Consider the following 18,508-nt stretch of genomic DNA (forward strand, 5'->3'; position numbering starts at 1 on the left):
TCTTGTATACAAGAGGCAAATGGACAGTTTCTTGGCCTCCACGATAACATCCACAAAAATTTCTCCGGCAGATTTCTTTCAGATGGCCTGGTTAGCTCAGATTTGTTTCCATCGTTCTTTTCCTCAAGGAACTGTGGCTGTACTTGCTATTCCTCTCTCTGCTTGTCTCCTACCTCTTCCAACAACTCTGCTGAAAAAGGTAGGTGTGTTAAGGAAAGCTGGGATATGTTCACAAAACACAGAAAGCCAGGAGAGCTCTGGAAAGTCTAATTCTAGGATACAAGGACAAAACAAAATTTAATTTGCATGCGCAATCATATATTTACTCAACAAAGTATTGTCAGAAACATTCTGTTCTATCCGAACGGTGTACCAAACAGCTGAACTACCGACCTCGGGGACCAGGTCTGAAAGGATCCTCAGAACAAGAGAATGGATAAATGTCCCCAGTCTTGCCAACATTTGGAAAGGTGAGAAAGTATCTTCTTCCTGTGCTTTGCCGGGTGAAGTAGCAGAGGGATTTTGCAGGGAACACATTATTGCTGCCTCTGTTCTGGCAATCTCTAATCAGTGCAGTGTTGGACAACTCTGAGTACAAAGGACAAAAAGGCACCTACCGGTAGGTCCTACTGTGGTTGGGAAGACAGGAACTTTAATTCTCCTGCCTGTGCAATGATTTACATAGCTATTTTCCATTTGTTTGTTTCAAGAGCTCTGGCATGCTGAAACCCGTCGTTGCTATCTCTTGTTACTATTATTATTTGCCATTGCCCAAAATCTTCCCTAAAAAGAGAATCTACATCGAGAATCTTTCTCGAGTGAAATTTTGGTGCTTCTTTCTTTTTTTTTGGGGAGGGGGGGAGTAGGGGGGGCAGTGCCTAACCAGAGCTGCCCTCAAGAAAACTAATTTTACTCCAGCCTGGTCCCGTTTTCCTGCTCTCTGTCATTATGTTGCCTGAGTGGAAATAGAAGAGTCACCATATTAGGCCAGATCAGAAGTCCATCAAACGCACTGTTCGATCCCTAACAAACAACCAGCACCAGAATCCTCTGAGGAACATGTCAGGAAAACGGCATCAGGCATATAGAAAACTATAACAAAGCACAGCGGGATACAGCTGACTTTCTGGTCTCCAAAGATGAGATTCATCTCACGTGTTTTTAAAAACCTGAAGTTAAGCATCCCAAGTCCAAGCTAGCTCCCTAGGCCCTGAGGTGGTTCTCTGGGCTCCCTCTACAGTCAATGGGCAGAAAACTCTTCCCATGCTACCATAGATGTCTGAATACCAGTGAATTCTCCATAAGGCACTCTCAAAGTCCAAAAGCTAGACAGAAATTTGTTTGCCCAAGATATAAAACAGCAGAGCAAAGGCTTCCTTAACCTGCTTCAAGCAGGGGCAGAAAAGCTTCAGAGGGCTGTAAAGAGGGCACATCCGTGAAGAGCACAAGGCATGCCGCCAGCTAGCTTGCCAGATGTGGGTCTGGGAAGCATAGCCCGTTGTTTTCCAAACAACTCAGCTGCTGGACGAAACAGCTCATTCATGGCCAGCCTAAGACTGAGGGAATTCTGTCTGAACTCTACAGCTGTAATAAAAAGCATATCAGGCCCCAGCTGTTGCCAGAGGAACACAGTGTTTGGATGTTTTACATGTGAACAAAAGACTAGGAAAATAGTTCTCATCGTAAAATCTCATTTTTCCGAAAAGACTAATAGTGGAAATATGCTTGGGAGAAAAAATAAAGTAAAATACAAACAATGCTGTTGCAGGCATCTGTGATGTGGTATTTGTTTCTATTTTTCTGCCTTTGTATCTGTCCAGGAAAACTGGCTCAATTTAGACACCTATTTTAAGATGAGGCTAAACAATTAGTTTTTAGACTACAAGACTTCAGTAAGCTGAATTACAGTCTTTACAGATGCAAGTATGCCTGTAATCTCCCAGGCAGGCAAACACTTTCCCCCTCCCCCCCCCCACACCCAAATGATTTTTTTTTTAAACAACATATCTAAAAATAGAGGTCATTCCAGATATACAAATTTGTAATTACAACTTTCATGGTGCACATTCTATTTTAATGTTTGCCCACACAAAACAAAGCAAAAGCCTTAATAGTCAGTATTCGTACTGATGTGGTTTCCTCTGCAAGCTAGTTGAAAGAGTCCCAGCATCGAGTAAAGTGGTTTTTGTTGTCTTTTTTTTTTTTTTTTTTTTTTAAGTGAAACTGGTGCTTCCTGGCCCTGCCTAAGGAAGAGCACAGCACTGAATAAGCAGCTATTAGAAAGACGTTTTGAGTGAGGCTGGTGCATCCTGACCCTGCCTGGAGGTTGAGGTGCAGAAATTGCAATCGTTCATTAGTATCCTACGTGCCAGAAGTGAGCAGTCCTAAACCCCATCCCACACAGGAAAGGACCTAACCAAGAAATAATCCCGACCCTAGCTCCTACGGCTGTATCAGGCATTGACAGCCTGAACCCAGGTGCCCGCCCTGGGGAGACAGGTCTGGGCTCTCCTACTACTGCCCCGGCTGTGGCTCTTGCCTTTCTCGCTGTGGCGTGAAAAGAAGAAACCCCAGAGCATGATTCTGGCATTCAGTGATGCATCTTCAGCTGCTCTCCATCTCTTATGCCCCGTAACGTATAAAACAGATACAAGGACAACTCCAGGTTGTCTGGGTTTCCGGGTCAGATGGCTGCCCCTGCTACCATATGCCACGTTTGAAGGTAGCCACGTGAAAGATTGGGGTTTGACACCTGGCACAGGCCCTTGCTGGGCTGTGACCTGTTGGCATTTCCATAAACGAGCCTTTCTTTCAATCCTCGGCAGATGCATGCAGTGCTAGCAGGCATTCCTACCGCTCAGCACCACCCTGCCTGTCCCAGTCCGAGACTGTCCAGCTGCCCACCAGGAGCATTAGTTAGCCTCAGCTTATGTCAGCTGAGGGAGCCCAGAAGAATTAAATTTGGACCAGGTGGCCTATGTACTGGAGAAACCCACATCTCCCACAGACTCCCCTGGAACAGTCAAAGCCCCTAGGATAGATGAGGCCTTTAGCAGCTATGTACAAAGACAAATGCAAAATTATTTCATACACAGTAAGGCAGAAAAGGGGGAGCACAGCCAGAACTAGACACGAGCCTCTCCTCAACCAACCCAGGCTCCCACAATATCTAAAGGACTTCTCAAGTTTTTGTTTGATTTTCTATGGAGGGAAAAACAGGCAAAGATGAAGCATCTGATTAGTGAAAACCAACAAATACATATGAACTGTACGTGTAATGAGAACACTTCTTTAAGGAGACCAAATGAGAGGCCTTGTCCACCAGCAGGCAGAGGGAAGAGTTGAAGCTTGACCCACTGGAAGCCTCTCGGCTGGCCTGAACTCCAAGCTCTCATCACCTAGGCTACGCTAGGCTAGGTTAAATCTATTTCTGACACAAATGACACTGTTCTGCTTCCCAAAACAAGCAGCTCACTCTGGGGGCCAGCCAGCCAGCCTTCCAGGAGTCATCAGCTTAACAAGCCCTTCTGGGCATTAGGAAGAAAGTCCCTAATGACCCTGAAACCTTCTTAGAGAGCTCACACTCACCTTACCTCATTCTTCCTAACAAGCCACTGCGGGACAACCTCAGAGAGACTATCAAGAAGGAAACTTTCTTCTTTGTTAATGGCAACGAGCACTTCTAAAGCTGTTTGGTTTGTCACAACAACCTCGGCCCTGAAGCCTGTGGTTAGGGAGCTTACGGGTCAGTACGTTGGCATATGCCTCGCCAGTCCTCCACTCCTTTGGTACGGAGGTTACCACCAGAGGTTGAAGAAAAGCAAGTCCATGCAGCTTGCCACCAGCAGCTGAGAAGGCAGCTTCCCCTGGCCACCAAGGGTTGGCAGAAGTCACTTAGCACCTTGCAGCAGGAGCTTGGGGCCTCACAGGGGCTGCAGCATGGAGAGCTAGAAAACTCAGCATGAAGGAGACCCCCAACACACTAGAAGCAAGCATCAGGGGCCAGTAATAGGGCCCATCAGCAGCCCCAGGCGCCACAAGTGAAGAAGCAGGTCCGGAGTCCATCCAGGGGCTCCCATCAGGAGCAAAAGGAGACCAGGCAGGTCCAGAGACCAGCCACAATGTATGTTCCAAGGGTCCATCTAGGAGGGAAGCTACCTGCAGTGCAGGTCTGAGGCCAATCCAAGAGACAAGGCAGGAGCCAGTCATGCCTACCAAACATCTCAGAGAAGGGCTCAAACCCCTGGGCTGAGCTTAAATGAGGTCCTAGGCTATGGGCTGGGTGGAGGTCCAGGTGAGGCTCTTCAGGGCCATCAAGGCCTATTATTGCTTTCAGGGCCCTGACTCAAACAGTGCTACTACCCCAGCTCATGGATGCTAACTGCGCTGGTGGTTCTTAGTTGCTTTCTGCTGCTTGAGGGACTGAAGTCTGTGAGGTGGCCTCCTCCACGGCCAGCTCTATCAGTAAAAGCAGGCCTTGATGTGCAGCAATGCCAGGCTTTTCCCACTTGAGATTCCTGCCCCTCCCTCTTCAGTGCATGTCAAACCATAGTCCTCTCCAACACAGGGCTGACTGCTGGTGCAGCCTTGCATCTCTCTGAGATGTGCAGCTGCTTAACCACACTTCAAATGGATGTGCTATTAAATTGGTTAACATGTTAAAAAACGCTGAATGATGCAAAAGCACTACTAGTCCAAGTGAATTCAGCTATTCATGCAGGCCCACATCTTGGCAGCCTTCAGGGAGTCACTAACCTCCCACCTCAGACTCAAAGGGGACATTAGCACCTGGTTTCTCTTAGAGAACTTCATGGCATTGCAGCGTCTGCCTGAGTCAGCAGAGATTATGTAGTCCCTTCAAGTTGGGTCATAAGGCCCTACCCAGATGATAAGGTAGCACGTGTCCAGCTGAGCCACACGCTTGGTGCACAGGCGGCGCTGCCTGGGACAGGCGACATTCCCCTGTCCGCAAGGCAGGGTCTGCCAGCAATGCCTCTGTAAGCCTCGGCAAGGATGCAGGTGAGCCCTCGAGCCCTGACAGGGTAATGGGGACCAGTTCCCCCAGCAGCTGCATGCGGAGGGCCCGCCAGCATTCAGGACACACAGGTTGGCACCTGAGTCCAGAGTGATGCCTGCACCACCACAGCCAAGGGACGGAGAAGGAAAAGGGAAGCACTGCGAGCCTTGCAGGGTGAAACAACCATCCCCTCAGTCTCTCTGCTGGACAATTTTAAAAAGCCTTGATTTCCTTGGTGGTGATTGAGGTCAGCACATGATTTCCAGCTCTGTGTTCTGTAGCAGGGGTGTATGGCGCATGCTCCAGGACCACTCTGCCATGTGATCCAGAGCTAACCAGCGTGGGCATGGGGAGAGTCAAGAAACACAGAGCACAAGGAAGGGACCTGCACCCCAAGGGGCTCTCAAAGAAGCCATGCATAAGAAGGTGCTGGGCAGGAAGATGGCAAGTGAAAGTCAGCATACCTATAGAGAAAGCGGGGCGCAGGAGGAAATAAAGAACGTCATTAACTTCAGCTCAGAACCCCCAGTTTTGTACTCAGCCATGGTTTCATATTCCTTGCTGAGTGCGGGAAATGGAAAAAGTGCCTCTGGCCCTCAGTATAATCTAGAGAAAAAAACTTACTTTAAGGGAAGACTCAGAATATGAATTTGAACAACTCATTTAACATGTTCTTTATACATACAGAAGAGTATAGTCAGTCCAAGGATATGAAGTTATACATTTAATATGCTGGAGGGTAGTGGTGGTCAGCAAATCAGGTAGCACAACACTTCATGATTCAGCCTCAAACTATTCAGATATAGAAATGTAACATAAGCTTGTTCATCATTCATTGAAGTTTACATTTTCTCCCGACTTTTAAAATGGCCTTCATTGAGCACTGTACCTTCAAACTCCCGTTCACTCAGCATAGGCATTCTGGAAACATGGTGAGACTGCGTGACAAAAATGGAAAATAGAAACAAATAGTTTTGGCTAACAGGCTAAAAGAGATGGTGCAAAGCAGCTGAACAAGCTTTGAGGGGAATTTCAACGTTCCTATACTTTAAGAGGGCCTGTGAGAAGACATTTCACTCATAAAGCCTGTGTTCCTGGAGGACTCTCTTATTTTTTCCTACTCTTATAATCTCCTCCAATTCATTTCACCATTTTCTTCTCTTACTGCCCCTCTATCCTTTGGATTGACTATGTTACATACTGTTCTCTGCTGTTGCCACACATGTATGTACCGGCCAGCATGTGATGCCCTCTCCTCTCCCATCCTTGTTGTGACCTCCTGGTGCTATACTAGAAACACTATCATTGCAGATTACTGGCGTAGTGGTCAGTGTAGGTGTTCACTAGCATGGTCAAGGGGAATAAAAATCTTCCTGGGTCGCTAGGATAATGAGTCTCTTCCTTTCGGCTCTGTCATTAAGAGCAGCACAAAGTCCAGCCAGAGGCCAGTCACTAGTGGTGTACCCTGGGGTAGACACTGGGGCCAATACTGTTTGACGACTTCATTAGTGACCTGGATGATGGGACCAAAGTCACTCTCAGCAAGTCTGTAGATGGTGCAAAAGTGGGAGGAGTGGCTGATACAGCACAAGGTTGGGCTGTTATTCAGAGGGGTCTTGATAGGCTGGAGAAAGGGGTGGAGAGGAAGCTCATGAAGCTCAACAGAGGGAAGTTCACAGTCCTGCCTCTGGGGAGGAATAACCCCGTGCACCAGGACACACTGGGGGCTGACCTGCTGGAGAGCAGCTCTGCAGAGAAGGACCTGGGAGTCCTGGTGGACAACAAGTTGACCATGAGCCAGCAATGTGCTCTTGTGGCAAAGGCGGCCACCAGCCTCCCGGGCTGTATGAGGCAGAGCGTTGCCAGCAGGTCGAGGCAGGTGATCCTTCCCCTCCACTCAGCCCTGGTGAGGCCACACGTGGAGTGCTGTGTCCAGGCCTGGGCTCCCCAGTGCAAGGGAGACATGGAGCTCCTGGAGCGAGTCCAGCAAAGGGCTGTGAAGGAGATTAAGGGACTGGAGCATCTTTCCTGTGAGGAGAGGCTGAGAGAGCTGGGACTGTTCAGCTTTGAGAAGAGAAAGCTCAAGGGGGATCTTATCAATGTATAGAAATACCTGATGGGGGGAGGTAGGGAAGATGGAGCCAGACTCTTCTCGGTGGTGCGCAGTGAAAAGACAAAATGAAATACAGGCAATGCTATTTAAACATAAGAAAAAAGTGTTGATGGTGAGGGTGGTCAAACACTGGAACAGGGTGCCCAGAGAGGCTGTGGAGTCTGCATCCTTGCAGCTATTCAAAGCCCAACTGCACACAGTCCTGAGCAACCCACTGCAGCTGATCCTGCTCTAAGCAGAGGGCTTGGACTAGACAGCTGCAGAGGTCCCTTCCAACCTTAACCCTTCTGTGATTTTGTGTGCAGATCCACAGCATCACCATCTCCAGCTCATAAACTCACCTTTTGCCGTTTTGCACAGTGGCAATATAACTATGAGAGTGTTGGGGACAGAGTAACTGGACGAGAAGCTTGTTCTTCAGACAAGAAAGATGTAGCTATGTCAGGGGGCACAATCAGTCTGAGAGATGGCTAATTAATGTTCCAGTCCTAATCTATGAGGTTTCAAACAGTTTTGGACGCAGCAATCTCAGAAACATGCGTGAAACATTCTCTTTCAGGAGAGAGAGAAGAAAAAAAGGAAAACACTATGAAATGAGAATGCCTTTCAGAAGTACATTTTCCTCCTGATAATACTGATTGTGGCATGCTTCACCTCCTTGTTCCTCAGACTGTAAATCAAGGGGTTCAGCATGGGGATTATAATGCTATAAAAGATGGATGAAATTTTCTTGCTCTCCATTGAGTTCATTGAACTGGGTTGCATGTAATTGAAAGCAGCAGATACAAAGAAGATGGTGACGGCTGCTAGGTGGGAGGCACAGGTGGAGCAGGCTTTGCGCCTGCCTGCAGCAGAGCGCATCCTCACGATGGTCACTGCAATGTGGGTGTAAGAGGCGATGATGAGCGTGATGGTGGTGATCACGTTGAAGCCCACAAACACAATCATCACAACCTCATTGAGCCACGTGTCAGTGGAGGAGAGAACAAGCAATGGGGGCACATCACAGTAGAAGTTATTGATGATGTGAGGGCCACAGAAGGAGAGCTGGAGCAAGCCACTCGTGTGTATGACGGCATTCAGCAGCCCCGTGAGGTAGCACCCAGCAACCAGGCACGTGCAGAGTCCAGGAGACATGACGACCCTGTAGAGCAGGGGGCTGCAGATGGCCACGTAGCGGTCATACGCCATGGCAGCCAGAAGGTAAACCTCAGCCGTGGCAAAAACAGCATAGAAGTAAAACTGCATGAGGCAGCCAGCAAAAGAAATGGCTTTGTGTTTTTCTGAAAGGTCCAACAGCATTTTGGGGCTGATGGTGCAGGAATAGCAAATGTCTAAGAAGGACAAGTTACTGAGGAAAAAGTACATGGGGGTGTGGAGCTGGGGGCTGACCCTGACCAGCACGATGATGCCGAGGTTTCCCATTAGGGTCAGCATGTAGGTGCCCAGGAAGAGGGCAAAGAGGACGGGCTTCAGGTGTGGGTGCTCTGTGAGTCCTGCAAGGGTGAAGTGGGTCACCCTGGTGCAGTTCTCATCCGCCATCTGTACTGTCCTTGATCGCTGCAGAGAGACCTGGAAGGAAGAGGGTGAAAACAATGCTGGATGCAATTTCCACTTCAAAATATCACTGTGAAAAGCTGACACTGCCTTTGAGGTTAAATGGACAAGGAAAAAAGTAAAAGAACTGCTGATTATTCTCTTGCAGTGACAGTAACCTCTTTGGAAGAAGAAAACGCAGCAGTTCTTAGAAATTCTTTTCCATAAGCATCCAACAAAGAAAGTGGCTTGTCACAACCTGTTCTGTGACCCCTGATTCCCTTCCAGGCACAAATCCAGTATCTACATGCAGATTCTGGGGGGCTCATGAGATGTTTCATAAATATAATGATGACAGCTGGGGATCATGCACCCTTGTTCATGTTTTCCTGTATTTTGATGCAGCAGCTACAGTGCCTAAGCAGATCCCTCTCAAGGCTCCAGGTAATACAAGGTCCTATCACAAAGCGGAAGGGCATCCTGGAACTTAAAGTTCTGGGGAAAGACACCTGTGCTTTCAGGGTGGAAACTGGCCTCTTTATCTCTCTACAGACTAGGCAGAGTCTCTCCTTCTGGTCTTGTTTCCTTCATTAGAAGTGAGATTCATTGGACTACCACACTATAGACAAGCTGGAGCCAAAGTGGCCCTCTGGCTTTCCTGGCGGTGTAGAGGATTGGCTCTTCTGACCTATTACGAACTATTTCTCTTAGATTAAGAAGACTTATCCTCTGAGGGTAGCTTGACTATGGGAGAGGTTTAAATGAAATGCTCGGGCTTTGAGGCTTGCTCGGTAGATGTCGAAAAGGAGCCCAAGGCCAGCTGCCTCCCTGCACGCCATCGTGCATGCCAAACAACTCCTTCAGCTAGACGCTTTCACTTTTAACCCTTTGACGCAAGACCTTTTGACAAAGGTTGCCAAGGTGGGTAAATCTTAAGGTAAATCTCCCCTTAATCATTTCCTTTCCAGTTCAGGGGTTTGGTCTCTTTTGCACAGCTGATGTGAAAGTGCTCAAGCAGACATCTAAAATATCTATTGTTACGTTAGAAGTCCAGAACCAATTGTCGTTAAATAATATAGATGTGATGAAACATATCTAATTAGAAACTTCTGTGCTCAGTCAAGCGAGACTACTCTCAGCTTAATTATACAATGGCAAACTACTTCTCTAGTAGTAGTAGTAGTACCCTTCAAATGCCCTTTCAGAATACTAAGGCATGCCTTAAGCTGTCATTTTCACAGGCTTTAGAAAGGATTTTCCAATGGGTAACAGAATGCCTACATGTTCCTCCAACGCAGGGCATGATACAATGCTTGTCTTACACTTCCACTAACCTCTTCATTGCAAAGCTCTCCCCTTACCTGAGGAGGTGCTTGCTAAAATAAATTGGAGTCAGGCACTTCTGCAGTGTGCCTGACTCCACTTCACCTCCAAAGAAAGGTCTTAGCCATTTGGGGTAAATCATCACTTGAATAATGAATATCTACGAGGAGGGAGAGTCCACAACCTCTCTGGGCAACCTGTTCCAGTGCTCTGTCACCCTCACAGTGAAGAAGTTTTTTCTCACGGTCAGATGGAACTTCCTGTGTTTCAGTTTGTGCCCGTTGCCTCTTGTCCTGTCACTGGGCACCACTGAAAACAGTCTGGCCCCATCGTCTTGACACCCTCCCTTAAGATATTTGTATACCTTGATAAGATCCCCTCTCGGTCTTCTCTTCTCCAGGCTGAACAGGCCCAGCTCTCGCAGCCTTTTCTCCTGAGAGAGAAGCTCCAGTCCCCCCTAATGATCTTCGTAGGCCTTTGCTGGACTCTCTCCGATACTTCCATGTCTCTCTTCTACTAAGGAGCCCAGAAATGGACACAGTACTCCAGATGTTAAATCACATGAGCCTCAAGCAAAGGTCCTGAAAAAGATAAGGACAACTTAATTTGTGGGGGGGAGGAAACAGGAGGATGGAGCAGCCATGAGTGACAGAAAGCTACATTCTCTTTTGCACCTTCATGACGGGGTCCAGTATTGTCTGCACTGTCTACAGGAGTGCTGGTCACGGCCAGCTACCTGCAGCAGAGCTGCCAGCAAAGCCCCGTTTCACCATGCATCCCGGGGCTCTTAAGCCCAGCCAACTTTCCCCCGGGTGTCAGCAACATCCTGAGGAGGCCAAGGCAGAAGCTCTTCCTGGGCAGGTGTGGCCATTCCTTGCCTGACACAGCTACCTGCCCAAGCAAGTGGGGAGTACGGGCTCAAACTTTCTTTCTAGCAAGTTCCTCTCCGTTTCTCCCAAGCCCATCTGGACTTGTTTCCATAATGCAGGAACAATACAGATGTGAGGCAAGCTTGGACCTGACAACAGCCTGGGACACACTCTTGAAACACCACCAGCACCTGGCAGAGCTGTGTCCAAGTGTGCCCTGGATGTCGGTGTGCTCTCTGCTTCCCAGTGCTTTGACCCCTGGACTTTGGGTAGGACTGGTGGGGAAGATGCTCTTCTACAGATGTGTCATCCCGTGGTGAAAAGTAAGTGTAACCAACCCAGGGATGGTTGTGTGTTTGGGTGAGGCAAGGGGGACCTGTGAGGTTTGGGGTATCCTGTCTCATCAGTCCCCCAAATCTCTTCTTGCACATTACAGTAGGCATGCTTGTTCTCTCACTCATTTGTGCATCTCTCCTCCTGCAACTCCTGGTGGGATGCAGTGAAGTATACCTGAGGAGTATGTTTGCATACTATGCCTTTTGTCAGTACATACTCTGTTTTTGAGATCCCCATGATTAAGGGAATGGTGTTCAGAGGCAGGCATTGACACCTGAACAGGCATTTCCAACAGTTATGATCCAAAATCGCCCCACCCGCAGGACCTCATCCTCTTAACATACATTAGTCTTCCAGAGTTTTCAGCAGAACCGGAAATCTCCAACTGTCATGCCTCTTACCTGGATACAGACAAACTGTAATGATTCAGACAAACTTTCAAAAGTGAATAATAATGGTGAGGTATTTGGCCAGCATTCATTTTGGAAGTGTGCCACGGGCAAGACAAACTGACAAAGGTTCTGCCTTATTCTGGGACGTGGAAAAAATTAACTTTAGCACCTGACTTAAACACAGTGCTAAACTAAGAATCCCCCTTGGCCGTGTTGCTTGTCTACTATGACAGTCTTCCTGCTTGTGAATTCTAGTGAGCAGCACAGGTCTAGTAAGGTTAATCCGACACCATGTGTAAAAGCATTATTCCATGTGCCCTGCCATTTCCCACCTCTTCGTTTGCATCTTTGCTGCATTCTTTATCAGTAGTTTCTTAGCAAGAGCCTTAATTTTCCTACCGCACATTGGCGCTCCTGCAGTTCTTCACAGTTCTCCTCCGTCCCAGTGAAACTACAGGCAGGTAGGATCATCAGCCAGGTGCTGACGGAGGATTTTGTCCAGGCACAAAGTTATCCAGTTCTTCTCAGAGACATATGAGGACACTCAACACATCGCCATCCAGCATCTCTTTGTCTCAGAAATTCACTCACGTTTGCTCCGTTCAGTGGTCTCCCCGAGCTATTGGCAGACCCCCACTCAGTGAGGACTGAGCGGAAGTCCAAATATAGGCTCTGTCGGTCTCTGTGAAAACAGAATGATGTCCCACTCATCCCATACTCATGGGATAAGTTATCAGAGGTTCTCCAGGGCACCTGGTAAACAGAGCGAGCTTCCCCTGAGGACCTGGGCTTGCATCATGCGGAGATTTCTCTCTGCAGGTTATGTTTTGGCAAATCCCCCAAACATATCAGAAATAATGCCTGCAGAGGATAAGTCATTATACTGATGCACTTAACTTTGCAGGGAAGAACTAGACACGAGACAATGCATTTCTGTGGAAGGATGTAAATCAGAAGAACAACTTCTTCCTGTGTTTCTGGAGAAACACATGCAAGTAACTTCTTACTGCTGGCTCAATTGAAGGAAATCTGTTCATCTCTGTCATGGCCAGTCACGTTAAATTTACTTTTATTTGTGTAATATTTTTGCTTGAATTGAACGTGCACCTGTTAAAGAAAAAGCACAGTCTTTCTTTCTGGGATTTACCTCCAATTCTGGAGGCAACACCTACCTCTGGGCTAGTTTACCTGAGGTTCCCTCTGCTCACAAGAAAAGGTGTCCAACCTAAAACATGCCATGTGCCACCATTAAGACACGTTCAGGAGCTGCTCTGCTGCACTCATGCCACTAGAGAGCAGCGGTGGTATTTTAAGGATGCTTGGAAAAACCCAGGATGTCTCATTCAACATGTTGCCTAGTTTAGCATTACTGTCTCCACATCACACACTATCCATGGAGCCTGCACAAAGGTCCTGGCTCTTCAGCCCCTTCGTAGGTGATCACTGAATCAGACTAATCATGGACTCAGGTGGGAAGGGACCTCAGGAGGCCTCTAGTCCAACCTCCTCCTTAATGCAGGATCAATGCTGAATTCACATCACATTGCACAGGGCCCTCTCCAGTCAAGGCTTGAAAAATCTCCAAGGATGGAGGCTGCACAGCCTTGCTGGGCCCTCTTCCAGTGCCCGACTGTCCTCTGGGGGGAAAAACAGTCTTCTATCCAGTCAAACCTCCCCATTTCGGTTTATGACCACTGTCCCTCATCTCTCTGCTGTGTGCCTCAGCAGAGCCTGGCTTTGGCTTCTTGATAACCTGCATGTAGGCACTGTAAGGCTGCTCTTAGGTCCTCCCAAGGCCTTCTGGTCTCCAGGCTAAGTAAGCACTTTTCCCTCAGCTGCTTCTCACAGGTGGGGTGCTTCAGACCCCCGACTGTCTTGGGGGTCCCTGCTAGACTTGCTCGGGTTTGTTGACACCGTTCTTGCTGTGGGAGGCCAAACCTGGAGGGGGTACCCAAACATGGCCTAAGAAGTGCCAAGTAAAGGGGGATAAGCACAGCCCTCCACATCCTGGCTGTGCTCCTGTGCACGTGGCCCAGGATGCTCTAGGCTCCACTCGCTGCCAGGGCACACTGCTGGCTCAGACTTGCCTGCCAGGACTGCAGGTCTCCCAGCAGAGATGCTCCCCAGCACACACCAGTCTGTCACAGGCACAGCACTTATCATTTGTCCCCGCTGAAGTTCATGAGGTTCCCGGTGGCCCATTCCCCCAGCCTGCCCAGGTTCCTCTGCACAGCCACCCTGCCCACAAGCATATCAACAAGACAAAGCTTTGGGGAGCAGCGAGGGCCAGCTGGGACCTCAGCACAGGCAGGACCCTCCCCATGGGGACACAGACCCACAGGCACAGAGCCAGCAGGCAGAGCCTGGGACTGGCAACAGGCTCCCTTGACAGCCCCAGGCATGGCAAGCAAGGAGCCAGGTCTGGGGCCCAACCAGAGGCGACCTATGGTGCAGGTCTGAGGTCCACCCAGGAGGCAGAGACCAGGCTGGAGACAAGCACACCTACAGCATAGCTCAGGAAGAAGCTGAAGGCCCTGGGCTGAGCTTAAACAGGGCTCCTGGGCCATGGGCAGGGTGGTGTGAGTGGGGCTCCAGGTGAGGCTCCTCAGGGCTATTATGCCCCCTTGCTGCCCTCAGGGCACTAAAATGCACAATGAATGCCATCCCAGGAGGGATAGAGAAGGCATTAAACAGGAACATTTTGACCAGTTCAGAAAGCAATGTTTTTTGTCAGACGTGGAAGTATACCATCTTGGCACATACGCTTGGACCTTTTCATCTGCATTTTGGAAAGGCACCTTTCATTTAAAGATTGATCTTTATTTTAACTGGCTTAAGTAAATTGCAAACGAATAAACTTCATGCTGCGTCCAATAGAAATGCACTTTTCAGTCTTTCTTCTTGATTCCACACACACACATATATACATATAAACAGAGGCAAATGTATATGTGTACAAATGGAAAGAAACCAAGTCTCTAGCATTCTTCCCACCACCCTGAGGATAAGCTAAGGCAGAACAGACATTGCCATCAAAACTGAGGTCGCTGGGACACTTGCAAAGCAGAGGTATTGGTCCAGCATCACAGAGTCCACCATTCCCCAGCAATGTGCTCCTCTATCACACAGAAGTGAAAACAAGGCGATAATCATGTCCCCCAGCACAGTTAGCTTAACTGAAAGGACCATCCTTTCAAAACAAACATGAACCTTTTTTTTTTTTCTTCTTTTTTTGTTAAAGTGATGCATAGTACCAGGATAACTCTCTTCTCCCAGGGAGAGGATTTGGGACAAAAGAGGTTCCTCGTGGTCAGAGGACAGTGGGGCAAGCAGACCAAAAGGACTTTGGGTTTCCATGAGAAATTGCGCCAGTGAAAAGCTGAAGCTCAGGGTAGCTCTGCAGCTGCTTGGCCTAGCACAGATTTTCTACACTGTAAGTTGAGACTGAATGCAAACTCACAAGGAACAACATGAATAACCGCGAGCCTTGAGTTGGGACTGCCATCTTCCCCGCTCTCGCCTGGAAAGAGCACAGTGATGGACACCAAAGGCTCCAGTCCTGAAAGCTTTTCTCTGTAGGAGTGCAAAGATACCGATGTGGAACAAGCAAAGTAGGTGGCTGGGGGAGTCAAGCCGCGCTGGGTGAGGGAGGGCTTGAACACACCTTTAGTGCCCATCACAGCAGTCTTGCAGGGCAAACGCCTTCTACCAGCCCACGTCTCCACTCCAGGTAGATTTCACACCTTCTTGGAGTCCACAGATCCCTCAGGCTCTCCAGAGACCTTGGAAAGGCTTCCTCTTTTCCTGGAGCTTCAAGTCTGCTTCCCTGCCACCCCCAGCCAGCTCCCCCTGAGCCAGCCGTCTCCCCAAATACCCGCTCAGTCCCTCCCAGAGCCAGCAGCCCCCCTTCCTTCCTCCAGATACTCTCCCTGGACAGGCGGGCACCTCCCTCCCCAATGATTGTTTTGATAAGGATTCGCTCTCAACTTCATACCCCCATATGCTTCTGCCTCAATCTATTCTTATTTGCGTTATTCTTCCATTACTGCATCTGGATGTTTACTTACTAACAAAAGGGTGAAGAGGGGAAAACTGGATCTCTGTTTTGCTTTGATTGTCAGAACACTAGGGGCTTTTTATTTATAAATACTCAATGCATGCTTGTTTCTCTGTCTGTCTCAGAGTGTAGAGGACTGCAATGAACACTTTTACTTTTCTAAAAAAATGTTAATAATATAATAAGCTCAAATAAAAATAGAGACTTTCATGTTTATCAAATAACTGGATGAGTGACTCCACCTAGTAGGAGAACAGCCTGCAGCTGAGGCAGGAGCACTGGTTTGGAGCAGTCAAGTCTACATAAGTTAGGATGAGCTGAGCTGAGCTGAGCTGATCTCATCTCACCTCACCTCACCTCACCTCTGGAGGTGGACTTCAAAGGAACTGCACTGGTTAGTGTCACCTTAGAATTTGACCCATCTAATTTAATACAGAAAATTCACTTGGCATAATCTGGGTACAGAATTCCTTTGTCTCCAATGGAACAAAAATAATGTAGACCAACTGAAGTTTCAGGAAAGTTGTACCGATCAAGGTGAACAGGTATTTCAGGCTGAGTAGCTACCTGAAGTAATCACATTGAATTCACGCAAATGTAAGTACATTTCAAATCTTAATTCACCTATCTCTTTATAAATTAGTGTACCATTAAGAGAACTGAATGTTTCTTGTATTAATTTCTGCATGAAAAGCCTACTAACAGATGTTGACTTATTTACTTTGCTTCAGCGATAGTCAAAATGAACAGCAATCACAGAATGTGTCCTGCTCTAATCTGTTGTCCTTTAGAGTCTAGCTAAACGTAGTCTTTGTGTCAAAGGGAAAAAGATGTGTGATATTACTCAGAGCTGTTCAGAATTTGCTTATTCCAGGAGCTGTCACGTTTGCTTCATTCTCCAAGGTCATAAGAAAGCAGTCAAAATGCTGTTACTAAGCATAACTGTTACTGCCAAGGTTTGACACACCCCTGTTAGATTGAAGTCTCAGTAGGAACCACTGCTACTTGTGCAAATATAAGGAGAGATTCTTGCTTCATATTTTGCAGTTCAGTTGATTTGGAGGGTAGGGCGGGGAGGAATGAAAGAACAGAGGAGTGAAGGAGACTGCTCATCTCACAGAGCCAAATGCTAAACACATTTTCCACAAGAAAAAGCCCATCTTCTGAATGCTACGTACATTGCTTTGTTTTTTCTCTTCCACAGTACTATGTCACAACATTTACCTCAGTTCATATCTGGAAATTAAAAGAATTCTCCGAGAGATTTAACCACCTACGTCTTCTCCAGAATCACAACGGTTAACTGGGCACGAGGGGCGGGGCCACCTAACGGCCCCCTGGGCGCGCGCGGGGAGAGGGGGAGGGTCCCCAGAGCGCGGGAGCTAACGGCCGCCTGCTGGGCGCTACCGGTCAGTGACAGTCAGCGGGGAGAGCCGGCTGCGGGAGAGGCGCGGGGGGGGGGGCGGCGCTGCTCCCCGGCCCCGCTGAGGGGAGGGAGGGAGGGAGGCCTGGCCTGGCCTGGCCCGGCGCCGGCAACAAAAATCTCTTTCTAGAGCTAGCACCCAAGACAAGTCAGTCCGCAGACACCTAAGAAAAGTGGAGAGGGAGATTCTTGTACCTTTCCCTTCCAAAGGAGGCCAATCTTTCAGCTTTGCTTAGTTCACCCTTCTTTACCTCTCTTATTTTACCTGAAACAATTAAAGGCGTTTGAGCCAAACACAGCAGACTCGGTGTCCTTGTAGTGAGAGAATTTGCTCCAGGAATGGTTTGAAAGGCTGTTTATACCGAATTTACCGAGTCCATGTCCTACTTCTCCAAGGAAAGAGCACCCCGTGCTCTCTAGCTTGGTGACTAGTGGCCACAGGAGGTAGAATAGCTTCACAAAAGGACCAAGAAGCACCAGCCTCCAGCTAGTTAATATGCTAGTAGCCAAAAAATATATAAGCACATTGAAAACATCAAAAAGTAAATTTATTATCCCTTGGCAGCTCTTGTATATACTGCTCTGGATACTTGGTTTCATCATAGCCAACCAATCAACTTGTTTTTTAATAGCCAGAGCATGGTTCCCCTGTAAACATTCCCCAGAGCTGCACAGCACCCTGCAGCTAGGGCAACTTATCCTTGTCCCCAAGCTAGCTGTACAGTCGTGAGACAAGCAGAGCTGGCAATAATATTTACAGTTATGGCCATGGTTATACAACGTATGACCAAGCTCACAAAAGTTTCTCACCCCAAATATCCTTCCTGACATCTTAACACCATAATAATGTTCATCGTGTAAAGGAAGGAAACAGGTCTTGGGATAACTAAACCTGTTGTTCGGCTTAAAAATCCCCCAACCCTCATTCCCCTCGGATAGGAGGATGATACATACATTAACAAGTAGCAGATCCTCAGACAAGGGGATGTCACTCAGCACGACCTCCTTGTGCACAGAGGACCCCAGTTTGTCATGCAGCTCTTCTGCTCAGCTTAACAGCTCTGCATCTGTCAGATCACTGCTGTAAGTGCTGTGAGACTCCCAGCAAAACAGACATGATTGTTGCTGGCCTTTAGATCAGTTAAAGAGGGCTGCTTTTTGTCTGTAATTTTGGAGTGGGGGATAGAGAGTAGGGCTCTGCGTACCCCACCCCCAACAGCTTTTACAAGAATGATAGCCAGGCAGAAAGTCTGATCGAGACAGCGCTCTGACTTTGCTGGAGAGTATCGAGCCATCCTAAAAATTTCTCAGCATTCATAGTGCTTAAAGCAGTAGCAGGAGAATATAGAGTCATGCATACTGGCAGCTTCAAGGTGGAGCTGAGCACAATCACCAGGTTCAAACAGGCTGTGTAAATGGTCAAAAACTTGCTCTCCACCCTC

General features: G+C 48.0%; 1 protein-coding gene and 1 long non-coding RNA gene across 2 annotated transcripts in view; both read right to left on the reverse strand.

Annotated features, from left to right (window-relative positions):
• Positions 1-18,048, reverse strand: part of LOC136992034 (uncharacterized) — a 67,640-nt gene extending 49,592 nt beyond the window's left edge. The window contains exon 1 of the long non-coding RNA XR_010884045.1: positions 18,021-18,048. This is a non-coding gene — a long non-coding RNA (uncharacterized lncRNA). The remainder of the gene's footprint in view (positions 1-18,020) is intronic.
• On the reverse strand, positions 7,737-8,672 carry LOC136991777 (olfactory receptor 5J3-like). Its single transcript, XM_067295224.1, has one exon. The coding sequence runs from the start codon at positions 8,670-8,672 to the stop codon at positions 7,737-7,739; it is 936 nt and encodes a 311-aa protein (XP_067151325.1).
• Positions 18,049-18,508: the final 460 nt, after the last annotated feature.

The sequence above is a fragment of the Apteryx mantelli genome, chromosome 4 (genome assembly GCF_036417845.1).
Source record: "Apteryx mantelli isolate bAptMan1 chromosome 4, bAptMan1.hap1, whole genome shotgun sequence".
NCBI lineage: Eukaryota > Metazoa > Chordata > Aves > Apterygiformes > Apterygidae > Apteryx > Apteryx mantelli.